General features: G+C 41.2%; 1 protein-coding gene and 1 non-coding gene across 2 annotated transcripts in view; both read left to right on the forward strand.

Annotated features, from left to right (window-relative positions):
- Positions 1-12,796, forward strand: part of LOC136885956 (uncharacterized) — a 49,752-nt gene extending 36,956 nt beyond the window's left edge. Inside the window, exons 5-6 of the mRNA XM_067158656.1 lie at positions 7,317-7,403; positions 12,669-12,796. Of these exons, the coding sequence (XP_067014757.1) occupies positions 7,317-7,377 (61 nt within the window). The 3' untranslated portion in view covers positions 7,378-7,403; positions 12,669-12,796. The remainder of the gene's footprint in view (positions 1-7,316; positions 7,404-12,668) is intronic.
- A 1,315-nt stretch (positions 12,797-14,111) lies between these two features.
- Positions 14,112-14,266, forward strand: LOC136886897 (5.8S ribosomal RNA). Its single transcript, XR_011019117.1, has one exon. It is a non-coding gene; the product is annotated as a 5.8S ribosomal RNA (ribosomal RNA).
- Positions 14,267-14,535: the final 269 nt, after the last annotated feature.

Below are 14,535 nucleotides of genomic sequence, written 5' to 3' on the forward strand. Positions count from 1 at the left end.
TACTGTACATTCACAACTAGTGGCAGGAAATATTCATTTCAGTCCTCAGAACTACCCAGTACCAGCTTACACTCTCTCATTAGTCAGAGTAGAACCATGACACAACTGAAGATCGCCCATATATTGTAACAGTAAAAGTTGATTTCGACGGCTAGCTGAACACGAGACTCGACACAGAGTGTCCGGTCTCTATCTGATTTGTTACAGAGGAGAGGGAAGTAAAATTATTATAATGGAATGTTTTATTTTTGTTCAAAAGTTTATTCATAAAATGAAATCAGAATTTAACATCACCTCAATACAATGAGTATTTCTCCTGGGATTGAAACGGTCCTGGTAACCTGCAGGATCGCATTGTTCGTTCATAATGGCACCATCTTCCGAGCAGGTCTCGAAAATCTAGAATGTCTAGAAGATCTGGATGATCTAGGAGCACTCGTGGTCTTTGTTGTAACACTGCACTAGGATTCGAAATGGACTCGAAAAAGAATTGATCTGCACAAATAAAGCTATTGTTAATGGCGATTTTTAACAAATCACAAGCGGCGATCAACTGTCCTCACATTGTGATTGCACTAGACAATTTGACGTACACATTCGTTACTCCTGGGTTGGGTTAAATAATAAATTAATTGAACTCATAATTAAACCTGTGATGTATCAACTACGTAAAATAAATGTCATTTTATCAAAGTTAAATGTGAGAACATCGGCCGAATAACAACGTAGAAAATGAGATATCCCACTTTCAAACCTTACACAATTCAAGTTCGAATTCATTCTTGAAATAAAATGGAAAATAATAAGTTCCGTGTATTTAGTCCTGTTAACGATTGAATAATGGCAGAAAAGAAAACACTATCCTTCCTCGAGCCGTCCTGGGTTCAACATAGTTTCAGTCGTAATAATCAAGGAATGTTAACTGCGCCAGATTATTCATCTACTGAGTCTATGTTCACTCAAGAATCTGGTCACTTTTAAAATAAATCTTAAGTTCGACAGCACTGTTAAATACAACTAATTGTATCAGCCATTCGTAACACAAATGTTTAGTTCGTTAAAATGTTCCAACACCTCGGTAGAGTAATCGTGCACATTGATACTTTACTACCGCAAATTCAATCCCCTGGAGAGTCTGAAACACTGACTTACGTTTCACTATTAGCACAGTTTATCACTTGTGAAGGTTAAATACAAAATTTATGGACAGTTTTGACGTTTCACTAACGACAACGTTTTATCACTTTTAGCATTCAATGTTAAATAACACTGTAAATTTTAAATACTCTCATTCAAATCCTATCTTCTCTTTTAATACAAACATCAAATTACGTTTAAGTAATTGGTAGCGTAATATCGTACTGGTGAGGAAATGTAAATTTGAGTCACACTGCTCTTGTAAATAGTTAAATAGTTAGACACCACCTGTTCACTTCTCAAATTATGCGCAATTCCTATCACCACACGCAAACGATACTGCAAATATTCTAAGTCTTATGATGCGTCGTAGAATCAAAGTTCAATAGTACGCGGACTTAAACTTTCAACGGAGAGTCGAACTGGCGACTTACATCACGGCAGCAGAATGACCAACAGCCGACCGTCCGGCCTCGACTGTGGTACAAAGCAGACTGGCTTGACAGGTGAAATGCCTGCCCTATTATACGCTATCCCCCAAAATTGTGACTACTAATATCTCCCTTAATTCTTAACAGATCTCTTTCAAACTTGGTAGTCATAATCATAAAGAATTAGGCTAGACGACGATGTTGTTCATTTCTTTGCACCTTAATTCACTCAAAAGAAATTAACGATGGAAAGAATCGAACATTCTATCGGCTGTCCCAATATCGCCTTGACCGAATTCCCCGGTTCGTGACGTCACACTTCCTCGCCGCTCTCAGCTGGCATGCTTGCAGACTGCAGGATAAGCTCCCTCGGCGGGTAACGTAACTTCACACATCGGGGACTCTAACTTAGAACCGTATTCCGGGTATAATATGTCAACTATTTGAGGTTCATATTCTGCTGTTTCTTTGTAATTGTTGTGTAACAGGACACAATAGGCTACGTTAGAGTACAATCTCGTATTATGACCACCAAATGTTGCTTATGAATACTTTTCACACAAAAAATACATATTTCTATTCTTGGATGGAGTTTAAATTAGCTTTCTCCTTCCTAAATATATCTTGTGCAAAGGCACTCTAAATCAGCAAAGCAACAAGCTTTTCGTTTGTATTCTTTATCCTCGGTATGTTACGCAGAGGACAGTCTATTGTTTACGTAGTTTAATCTATCGTATATCATAGATTTTAGATGCTTCTGAAGGATTCAGTCGACCGGATCTTATCTACTGCTTCCCACTTCGTTTTATACCTCACCTCAAGCGCTATGTTATCCTAACTCTCATTTCAGCAGTCTATAAATATCATGTAGCAACTTAAGTTTCTTCTTTTAAAATGTGTGAAAGAATTGCCTTGTCAATTTGGTACTGAATTACATAAGAAAATGTTTTAAGATTCATAAAGTTTTCTATTTGCTGACTTGTGGAAAAACACATATCTTTGAGCTTACCAATTAGTGATGAGATTACCTTCTATTTGTGGAGAGACATATCACTCTGAGCTAAATAATTAGTGATGAGGCAAATTTCCATTTGTGTAGAGACTTGGTCCTGAACTAACCGCTTAATTATGATGTTACCTTCGACTTGTAGAGTGTCAAGTGTTGCATGGCCCTGAACTGATCAGTCTGTGCCACTTCTCCACGGTCTTCATATTTATAGACGTGATCGGGATGAAAATAACAAATTAGTTATTTTGATCATATGCTATCTCTGATGGATGTAAGCAGAAATATGAATTGCAAATTCCATTCAGGCAAGAATACACTGACGGAATGCCCTCTTGCTGGTACTCCGAAAATTTCAGCGGGTAGTCAAACTGTCACTCCTGTTTAACACAGATAATCCTGAAATTTTTATTTTGTTGAGTTATATAATTTTCTTTATAATGCATTTATAGGAGTCACTTAAATGTGAAATCCAGGAGCGTTCTGTCATTCAGACACTATTTTGTGAGAATAAGTCTTTATAATTATAGGACATAGGCTTTAGGGGAGAGAATTTGGGCATACTATGTTAAATGATAGGATGTGTAAAATATCCATCATATCCCATTTTTATAACAGAATATTCATCAATCTGCTTGTTGTTATTCTGAATCTTTAGTGTATTCCTGCCTGGTGGCAGGGTGCAGTGTTGTGATTCATTGCCTCCTGTCGGTTCGGTGTTGGGCTATGTCTGTGTGTAGTCTCACAGCTTTCAGGTCGTTGTGCACTTTATCTGTCCTATTCTGTCTTGTTCGTCCCTAGCGCCTCTTTTCACCGGCTTTCTGTGTATCGGCCAATATATCATCCTGTGCATGCAACACATGCCCAAATCAGCACACACGCCTTTCCTCAATTTTCTTTTGTATCGGTGCCATGCCAAAACGTTTTCTAAAACAGCATTTGAAATGTGATCCAGTCTAGTTATGCCAGCCTTCCACCTAAGCATATTCGTACCGATGATGCTTAGTTCGCATTCTACATCCTCTTTAGTTGGCCATCAATCGTTGCCCTAGAAAACGACAGGACGGATAACAGTTTGGTAGATCTTAGATTTCAAATGGTCCTTCATCCGACGGTTGCAAGGGTGCCCGTTGTCATTCCCAAATTCAGCCAAGCTTTGTATATCCTGAATTTTACTTCATCAGTAAGTTGGCCATCATCAGACATTGTGGAGCCAAGACACTTAAATTTCTCTACTTGTGCTATATCTTCACCGTCAACATGCATGGTTCCGAATTCTCGATAATGTAATGTCATGTATTCTGTCATTTTTTGGTTCGGGTGCTGGACATATTGTGCTAGTCGAATGTTTCAGTCTTCTGTTTGACGCTGGAGATCAAGCTTATTCGCTGCAGCCAAAATGACATCATTTACATAGAGAAGTGTCCATGGCATTGGACTGTGCAGTTCTGACGCAACGGAGTCCATCACAAGAATGAATAGCAGTGGTGATAAAGCAAGGCCTTGGTAGACTCCTACAGTTATGCGGAATTCATTAGATGCTCCTGCGGCAGCTTGAACATAACTTCTTGTTTCTTCGTAGAGCAATTATACCCTCTCACCAAAGTGCTCTGGAATACCATGTTCTTGTGGCGCTGACTTTTTAAGTTATGAGGTACCCAACGGAAGGCCTTTCCAGGGTCCAGAAAGTGTCTCTCAAGCCCTGCAGCGTGGGTTGATCCTGTTACGCCGAAATTTTACACAAATCAAGCTTGGCTTGTTGTATGTTTGGCTAAATCGCTAATCCATTTGTTGAAGATTTGTTAAAAATATTTCATTGCGTGGCTCAGAATTATGCTCGGGCGGTAATTAGAAAAATAGGCTGGACTTTCCTTATTTTTGAATGGACACTCAGTCGCCAGTCTTTTGGATTTTGACCTCCTTTGATGATTTGGCAGAAAAGCTTATTTTAGCCACACTGCTGCATTCCCCTATTGTGAGAAACAAACTCTGCCGGAAGGAAATCAGGACAGATGTCTTTCCCTCGTTTCATTTCCTTTAGCATAGCCTGGGCTTCGGTGACGTGAATTTCCTACATTGGACCTTCTACAGCGGAGGTGATTGAGATGGGTAGATATGGAAATTCCAAGATTGAAAATTTTCAAAGTAGTTCCGTCAGTGTATTCGCACTTACCGCCAGTCGAATAGCAAATCATCTGTTTCCTCATTGATGCCGTAAAAACGTTGGACTTCTTCCGTTTAGCGATGCCTCGATTTGACTAGCCGTTAAATATTCCGCAAGTTTTCGCGCGTGTCAAATTTCACGAGTTTGCTTTTGTTACAGAAAATATCTTCGCATTACTATTGGCTGCTTTATAGGCATTCCAACGAGCAAGGAGTTCGTGGTACAGCTGTTTCTTCAACCGTACTGCATACTTAGCATCATCAGTGCGAAGCCACGTGTCATAGTTTATCCTTTGATGTCGTCGTCCTGACTTGGTTGTTCGAAGGATAGGGCATGCGGCGTCTTTAAGTTTAGTCCGGCTCATTTCAAATATGGTGATTTGTGGCACTGTAAGTTTGGCAACTACGCTGGTCTCCTTCTCCAAACGCCATCATTAGATCCCATTTGGTCCACTTCCTGCACATTATTGGGCTCTTGCTGACGTTATCCGCAGCTTACAGATGACTGGTCGATGTTGCATCGCAATGCTTTCGTAAGGAACAATTGTTGTCTCTAGAGCATATTTGAGATTCCTTCCTCTCACAAGGATTTAGTTATTGTGAGTTGGATGGGAGCCACTGTAGTACGTGACTAGATGAATATTGCGCTTTTTGAACCGTGTGTTCGCGATGGTCAGTTTCTGCATAATCGGGAATTTGTTTGCCATCGTCGTTCTTCTGTCCATATCTATGTCCGGCATGGACTGTGCGTTCTTCTTTCCTCCGTCCGACACATCCATTCATATTACCAGCAACGATAAGATAGTCAGCGGTCTTCTTGTCAGGCTGTGCCCAGAAGGCATCTTTGGTTTCCGCGCCCTGGCCAGTTTTGGAGCGTTCCACTGAAAAGATAGAATTTCCTTCTCTCCCCAATGTAGACGAGTTACATCAAGCGATTTTCATAATTTTGTACCTCGAAGATTAAGCCGTCAAATTTTGCTTATATGACAATGCCAACCATTAGTTGTTCTTTGGCTTCCGTTGTACATCATTCAGTAACTGCACCCCATTTTGCTTGACATTTCTCCACTCCAAATTTTCCTTTGCCTCACAGATGCCTGTATGCCTGTTCTCAATTGCTGTGGCTAATTTGCTACTTCATCCAGACATAGTTCAGTGATGCAATACAGAATGGGGGTAATTGCTTGCTTAGCCGTCACAGCCCATGCAGCGGTAAACCTTTCATAATATTCATGCTGACTGGGCCCTGCCAACGCGCGTCCCTTCCAGAGGACGCCCTAACCTTGATTCCGATTCCATGAGACATATTTCTGTAATCATGTGACGGTATTATTTTACGGCCGTCTTGTCTTGAAGCATTTTAGAGCTCATGGCAGCAGGTAGTTACGCCACTCCGGACATGGGGAACTGACGCCTCTTGTAGCCACTCCTCTAGAGAAGAGACGCTATGCTCTTCTTTCAACTGCTTCGTACCGAACGTTTCAATATCCGCCAAAGTTTCCATTGAGGACTTTGTGCGTATTTGGTCCGCGAGAGCTATTATATTTAGCTCAAGTCTGCCGGCAGGCAAGTGGGGAAGCCATATCCGTCACCTGGGATGCGCCATGTGTTACAGCAATGTAGATTGTTCGTGGAGAATATCTATCAGGCCAAAACAAAATACCCTTTTACTGTAAAACTAATTGTGAACCTGATAAATCACTTGTGACAAAAATCACATAATCATGTAAAGAAGAATGGCCACACAATTTTTGCTCCTTTTTTTTGCTTGGCGTGATAGGCCATGAAACGTATGACATACAATCCAGTGTCGTATTTTCTGCCCCCTGTTTTCTAGTGGTGTCTACATCAATATCTTGTATGATGATCACGAGGTCTAGCCTGCCGTATCTGGAATCAATTTCCCCCTTGTATTTGTTCACTTATGTTTTCCTAAAATTGCAGTAACAACACGTGGTCGAGCCTCCCACTACTTTGCTTGTAAGGAATTCGTGCATTCGACTGGGTCATGTGAATTCAGTGCATACAGCATGAATTGGGAAGTGCCGCTTCACGTTAAAATGTATTTTAGCCTGAACTTTTCCCATGTGCCTGATCTCACCTTTAACCTAGACATTTGTATTTCTTGCTCTTATTTCGTAGAATATGTAGAACCACCCTGCAGTGGGGAGACAGCCATAGACATGGATGCTATTCAACGATATCATGATTCCACTAAAATAATCACTTTGTCTGTGATCTTTTGAAATAAAAGGAATCTCATTTCTTCTTTTACATAGCAATAATATGTCCTCCGGTGAAATTCAAGGCCCTGTCATCTTGAATTTCTCTCAAGCCTTGATTATCATGTTCCTTCTAACTGAAGTGTTAAAGGAACACTATTAGAATATCCATGGGCATGATAGCTTGCATTTAGGTTCAAATACAGGATATCAGAACATCGTAATAAAGCACTACTACCAAAGCTATATCCTTTGTCACCTTCATTATGTCTATGACAGCAGTATCTGGTGGAGAAGAGAAAGCGTCAGTGTTAGGAAAAGAGCCGTAATATGCTTGTTATAATCCTTCTTTTTCAGGATTTCATCAGGATTAGTGGTTTCCATGTTGGATACCGGCTGTGATAAAGACAGGAATTAGCACCTAGACTGATGTAATACATGGTAGTAAGTATGAACTTCTTTGTATAAACTTACCGCCCTCTATGTAGGTCGGCTCTTTTTGATTGCACATCAAAGCTGTCTGTTAGGTCATCAGCCCAGAGGCTGGTTGGATCCTCAAATAGCACCACCAAAGGTTATGCGGTTATAAGAAAACCCCAAAAACCAATGGCAGTACCAAAATGAGGCGTACTAGGCAAGATGAAAAGTGAGGTCGTTCGCCATTGCTTTCCTCACTGGGTCAGAAAGTACTATTACAGCACGATTGACCCTATGAGTAGCACCTTTCATAACACTCAGATGCACTAGTCGTGCTCTGAATGTCATTACTCAGCACTACCCATACCCCAGCAACTTCCATATTGTCACAGCCATGGATGAGACTGGGACTTCGGTGGAAGCTACACTTTACTCTGGCCTGTGCCAAGAGATGGATGCAAAAGTACTGTATCTATGTAGTTAAAAATAACCACGCTCTGGCATAATAGAATACTTCACTTACATGACAACAATGTACAAATACAATATGTATGGCTGCATGACACCAAATATCATTCAAAATTGATTAGCCATGGTTCAGCTGATCTTGCTGACTGTCGGCAATCAATGTTCTCAAGATTATTAATATCTACAACACTGTGATCCTCTCAAAAACCTCAACAACAACAACAACTGCTTTTACAAAAATTATTACTTGCTTGCCACAAAGCACAGAGTGGTTGAACAAGATAAAAACTCCAAAGCATACGCCGTCTTTTATGTAGATAGATAATGTCTTTATTGGTGGCGAAGATAGGGCTCAAGGCCCTCTCTTACACTTAACCACTAGATGAGTATACATTTACATAACTCATAATTTGGAATACGAATAAAACAAATAATATTACTAGCAGTAGCAATAATAATATGAGAAGAAGCAGAAGAATGATAATGAAAGAATCCTTAATTTTAAAATACACAAAATAATGAACACTTAATTTATGAAACTATAGTAATACATTCATCTCATTCATTCCTTCATTCACTCAACATCCAGCAAGTCAGCGGGATCTACCCAGCAAATGCTCGTGTCAAGCCACTTTAAACTTGTGATGCGAAGGATTGTCTCTAATGTACGCAGGTAGCAAATTCCATGACCTAGGTACAGAGATTATGAAAGAGCATGTGTACACAGCAGTGCGGTTTACAGGTATGGCAAGACAGGAGCCAGATCTTGTATTATGTTCATGATAGGATGAGAGGTAAGAAAAAGATGGAGACAGATATTCGGGTGTATTAGTAGAAAGTACTTTGTGCAGAAGTTATAGCATGTAAAGTTCACAGCGCTGGTGCACTCGAAGCCACGAGAGCTCCTTTTAATCAGGTGATATATGAGCATCATATCGCAGGTTATTTCAGTCAACACAGTGCCACAGTAGTCAAATATAGGTGGTATAAGAGAGCAAATTATTTGTAATTCAAGTCGAACAGAGAATACATTAGTGAACCTTTTAAGGGGATATAAGCATTTATGTGCTTCATTACATGTGCTTATCACCTGTTGAGTGCAATTCAGGGTCTCAGTCATAATAATTTCTAGGTTATTCACTGACGTATTTTGGGGTATGATTTTATTGTTTAAAATTATTGTGGAGATGTCCTGTTTCTTGAGGGAATATAGGTTTTTACTGGCACTGATAATAATAGCATGAGTCTTATTTGGGTTCATTAATAAACTGTTTTATTTGCATAGTCACTAAGATGTTGAAGTTCGGAATTTATTTTACTAATTGCAGTATCAATATCACTCGGTTTTCAATGATAGTATAACTGTACATCATCCGCGTACACTTGCAATTTACAGAATTTTTTGATATATCATTAATTAGGATGATAAATAGCAGTGGCCCGAGAACCGACCCCTGAGAGACACCGAGCCTTTGCCATCCTGAACACCAATTTCCAACTGTCACACGTTGCCGGCGTTTGTCAAGGTAAGATGAAAAGAAACGAAGTGATACACTATCAGAATTTAGCTCTCGAAGTTTCTGCGGCAGTAACTGAGGATTAACAGTGTCGAAGGCACTACTGAGATCTATTAATGTCAGTGCAGTCACGCCCCGTTGGTCCATTTCACGTCTGATATCATTTGTCAGACGTAGTAAAGCTGTCGCAGTGCTATGTCCTTTCCTAAAGCCGGATTGAAAGGGAATAAGGAGGGAATGCTTGGTAAGGTATTCAGTAACATCTGTATGAACTAGACGTCCAAGATCCTTGGATAAGGGTGGTAGGTTGGACGCTGAACGATAATGAGAAGGAGAATCAAACTTGGAGCTCTTCGGGATGGGTCTAATTAGTACATCTTTCCAAAAATCTGGGAAAACTCCATTTGTCAGGCAGTAGTTAAATATATGAGTTAGTAAAGGCAGAACAGCTCCCACAATATCATATCCTGAATAAGCGACATAGGAATGTCATCATTACCTGTGGCATTAGATGTAATAGAGTATATCAGCAGACCTTTAACTTCATTCGAGCTGACACTTGTAAAAGAGAATTGCTCATCACAGACTGCTGTTGTAACAAGGGTACTGAATTTTTTAGGGGAGGAAGTAGAGGATATTCTTGTCCGTGCAAAATGACCATTTAAAACTCTAGCGATATGCTTGGTACATGTTGCTGTACGGATTTACCTATACCTAATGTGCATAATTTACTCCATTTTTGACTCGGGCTGTTACTGTTCATCAGTTCCTGAAAGTACTTATATTTAGAATTCCTAATTAACTGCTTGGTTCTGTTTCTCAGAATCTTGTATCGTTCGAAATTATCTGCTATGCGTGTGTCTATTGTCTGTACAGTTTATCACGACTGTACATAACAGGTCTTATCTCGGCCGTTAGCCACGCAGAAGAATGGCGGGTGATACCTGTTTCTTTGGTGCGTGCTTGTCAAATATTACCAGTACCAGTGATTTGAATTTGTTTATTTTAATGTTGTGAAAATTACGTATACTGTCCCAAGGCAAGTTATATGCATCGTGGGGTAGTTTATTCCGGTCCGTATGTCGTAAGTCTCGTATTGTAATGCAACGTGGTTTGTACTTAGGTATTCGTGTAGAATAACACACGTTACAATAGGTCATGTGAAGAGATGCCAGCAGAAGGGATCTGTCCGTGCTTAATTAATTGTTGAGGTTGGTTAGTCACAAGATGATGAATTAAGGTATGACTTGTGCAGTCAGAGTAATGAACGTTGCGTTGAGGGGTAAAACTGTCGTGTTTGTAGCGAGAAATAAATTCAGTATATAGTTCACGTCAATAGTCTGCTTCAAAAGGTCAGTGTTAACGTCGCCCATTATTATAATGCCGAGATAAGATTTGATAATGCCTCTTGAAAATCATCAGTCTGTCTTATTTTAGGCGACTTGTATACGATCCCTATTAATGTCTTTTTTGGCGGTCTAATTCTACAAACATAAATTCCGGTCGCAGTGTAAGTCGTGGGTCAGAAGTAGAAATTATCTTACATTTTAGGTCATTTTTGTAATAAAGTAGAAGCCCACCACCTATTTTGTCAATGCGGTCATGGCGTACTATTGAGTATCTGTCAAGGTTAGCTGCTGATGACGGTATGTCTGTATGCATCCAGCTTTCACTGATTCCGGTAATGTGCATATTTTTCACTTAAAAATAGCCTGAACCTCTTCCACATGGGCTAATAATGACTGGCCATTTAGTTGGCAATAATGTGGCGACCCGCGGGTGGATACTGAGCTGCTTTTGCAACACAAGTCCTGTTGAAGGTAGTAGGGACGAAAGAGAAGGGGAGGGTGAGGGCTGTGGAGAGGAATGCAGGTCAGTGTCATTACCGTTGTACTGGTCAACAATCATGGAATTAAGCAGTATGAAAACAAAAATTAAGTAAGATGTAAAATAAGCTTACCCGAGCAACCTGGTGAGTACATCCACTGATTTTCACAAGCACACACTTACACACAAATATAAACTAATTATTACGCACATAATTACTTCTCCTTAAGTTCACGAGTTCATCCTTCTCCCTGCAATGTATTTTTAACTGTGCCATCGTGGATATTTGAGATTTTTTCCTTCTTGTCGTAATACACTAATTCGTCCTTCTTGAATCTGGCATTTCTGCAGCCCTCATAAATCCCCTGCCTGATTAAGGATATGTTTTCTCACACTTGTGAGGGACTCAGTTAGCATAAGCCCACTGCCCTTCAAAGCTCGTTTCCCGCGTCACACACGATCAGGATCATGCTATTGAAAGAACATAATAGTGAAAGGTCGATTTCTCTCTCAGACCACCTCAGCAGACGTATTTCGACGGCCCAGCCTGTGGCAGCGATCCACATCAAGAATTGAAAGTTCTACCGAAAGTTTATTTTTCAGTTTTCCAGCGTTTTAATGTAGACGTCCCCGGACGGCTGTTCCGGGACATCATGCTATAAAAGTCAGTTCGAGCGACTACTGTTCGGCCTCGTCCAACACTTCATCTTGTTTCTGGAGCCGATCTTCCAGCGCATTTAACTCCTCCTTATGTTTGGAGATGTCTTCCCTGGCCTGTTTCTTGAATGCCTGGAACTCACCACCAGGCTCTTGGAGCACGTTCGGTGGGTTGGCGTCAATGACTGCGGAGTCTAGGCGAGCTTGCAAGTCTTTCATGCAATCTTCGAGAGCCAATATCTTTTTAGCTACTTTACAGACATGGTGATCACTTTTTGAAGAAAAAGGCACTTAAATATATAACTTTGTTAACATGGATTGGAGCTTTTGGCTAATTAACTTGCAATTCAAACAGGGGGTAGCAAGAGCAACTTTACCATACCATCTCACTCGACGCCATGGTACTTTGACTATGCAGGAGAACAGATATATAAGGTTTCAATGTATAAATGTGTGCTCCATGAAAGAGCTTGAATTTTTCTTTTTAGGCTGGACCTCTTTTCATGCATTCTTTAAATGATGTTAAATGAGGTTGAGCACATACATTCCTAAATGGGCATAAGTTTCTTGAGCATGATATCGTGATTCGAGAGAAATGATGCACCACATCCTGGTACCTAGTAAGAGTATTCGAAATTTAAGACTACACTCTGAATTTGACCTCAGATGATGTTTACCCTCAGGAATGTAATGTTCATGAGTAACGAGCCCTCTGAATGGGATATCAGTGAGTTGAATGTTCAGTAGCAATTCCTTTGTGTGAGAGTTGTAGTGGAGTTAGCTGTTGAACTATTGGTCACATGGTTTTAATTTGTCACTGTAGATCGCGTCCCCAAGTTAGCAACGAAGATCATCAACCTCCGGATGCCAGAGCGCCTTGTTTTAGGTGCAATGTGTGTGGTAAAGTCCTGCCTGGGAAGTTGGGCCTCTTGCGACATCTGAAGAGACACAAAGATGACCGTGCCTTCAAGTGCGAACACTGTGGAAAGCTATTCGGCAGTGGAAGCAGCTTGTTGGAGCACCTCAGGATGCACCCGCTCTTAGCATGCGAATTTTGCCATAAATGCTTTACAAAGAGAACGAAGCTGACGGAGCATATGGAGTTACATAAAAGTACGATAGCAAATGAATGCTCAGTATGTCATAAACAGTTTAGGAATTCGTGGCACTTAACCAACCACATGCGATCTCATACAGGCTTTAGGCCACATTCTTGCAATATCTGTGGGAAATCCTTCAGCATCAAAAGTAATGTGGCAGTTCATATTCGATCCCACACAGGCGAAAAGCAATACTGTTGCAATATATGTGGTAAATTCTTCAGACGGAAATTTCATCTAATATATCACATGCGGACTCACACAGGTGACAAGCCATACTACTGTAAAATCTGTGGCAAGTCATTCAGCATGAAATCCAACCTAGCACGTCATGTGGGGACACACACGGGCGTTAAGCCACACTTCTGCAATGTATGTGGCAAAACCTTCACCCGGAAAGCTGGCGTAACGGATCATATGCCCATTCATACAAGTGAGAAGTAACTCTGGTGCAATGTCTGTGGCAAGTCCTTCAGTCAGCACTTCAACTATGCACATCACCTAAGTACTCACACAGGGGAGAAGTCTTACTTTTATGCAGGTCTTTCAACATTAAACCCCACCTAGTATTGCACGTGCGGACTCATACAGGCTAAAAGCCGTATTCTCGCAATGTCTGTGGCAATTCCTTCACACCGAAAGGCAACCTAGCATATCACTTGCGGACACACACACTCGAGAAGCCATACTGTTGCAGCTTATGTGGCAAGTCATTCAGCAGTAAGTCCCGCATAGCACTACACGTGAGGTCTCATACGGTTGTAAAGCCGAACCGTGCAATGTTTGTGGCAATTCCATCCAGAAAGGCAAACTAGCAGGTAACATGCGGACTCTCACGGGCTTGTAGCCACACTATTGCAGTGTTTCTTCGGGAGAATTGTACCCTCGCAACACATATGGACGCACACAGATGAGAGGCCATACTGTGAACTGTCCGTGGCAAATTTTTCAGCCAGAAAGTCTATCATAGAGCTTGCATCCGAATGCGAATATTCAAAGGATCATGTAACAACCGTTCACATGTGCAGCTTCGGCCGGCGTGCTGGTTTTAAATGAACGCAACGCCCAAGCTCGAAACGCTTCTTAGCTCTGTGACGAGAAACCCATGAAAATGATTGTTTCTTCTGCACTCACCGTGGAGAGAACGATCGAAAAATGAAAAACACAACCCTGAACGGTGGATCACTCGGCTCGTGGGTCGATGAAAAACACAGGAAATTGCGCGTCTACTTGTGAACTGCAGGATACATGAACAAGGACATTTCGAACGCACATTGCGGTCCATGGATTCCGTTCCCTGACCACGCCTGGCTGAGGGTCGGTTGCTAAAACTGAACGCGGCATTGCGCTCGAAGGGTGGGAGCTGAACCACACTGGAGAGTTGCCGCACTGCTCCGTGTTTTGTGGCAAATCGTTCGCACGGAGTTGGTACACTCGGGCGAGGCGGCGCGCCAGGTTCAATTCACGCCGGTATGAAGCCGCACGAGATTAAATAATAATGTTATTTTGATTTACATCCCACTAACTACTGCAAGAGAGTTCGATGTTCCACACGACCTTCTCCAATTCTGTAGATATAGCCAGGAACAT

Source organism: Anabrus simplex, chromosome X, assembly GCF_040414725.1.
Source record: "Anabrus simplex isolate iqAnaSimp1 chromosome X, ASM4041472v1, whole genome shotgun sequence".
Lineage (NCBI taxonomy): Eukaryota > Metazoa > Arthropoda > Insecta > Orthoptera > Tettigoniidae > Anabrus > Anabrus simplex.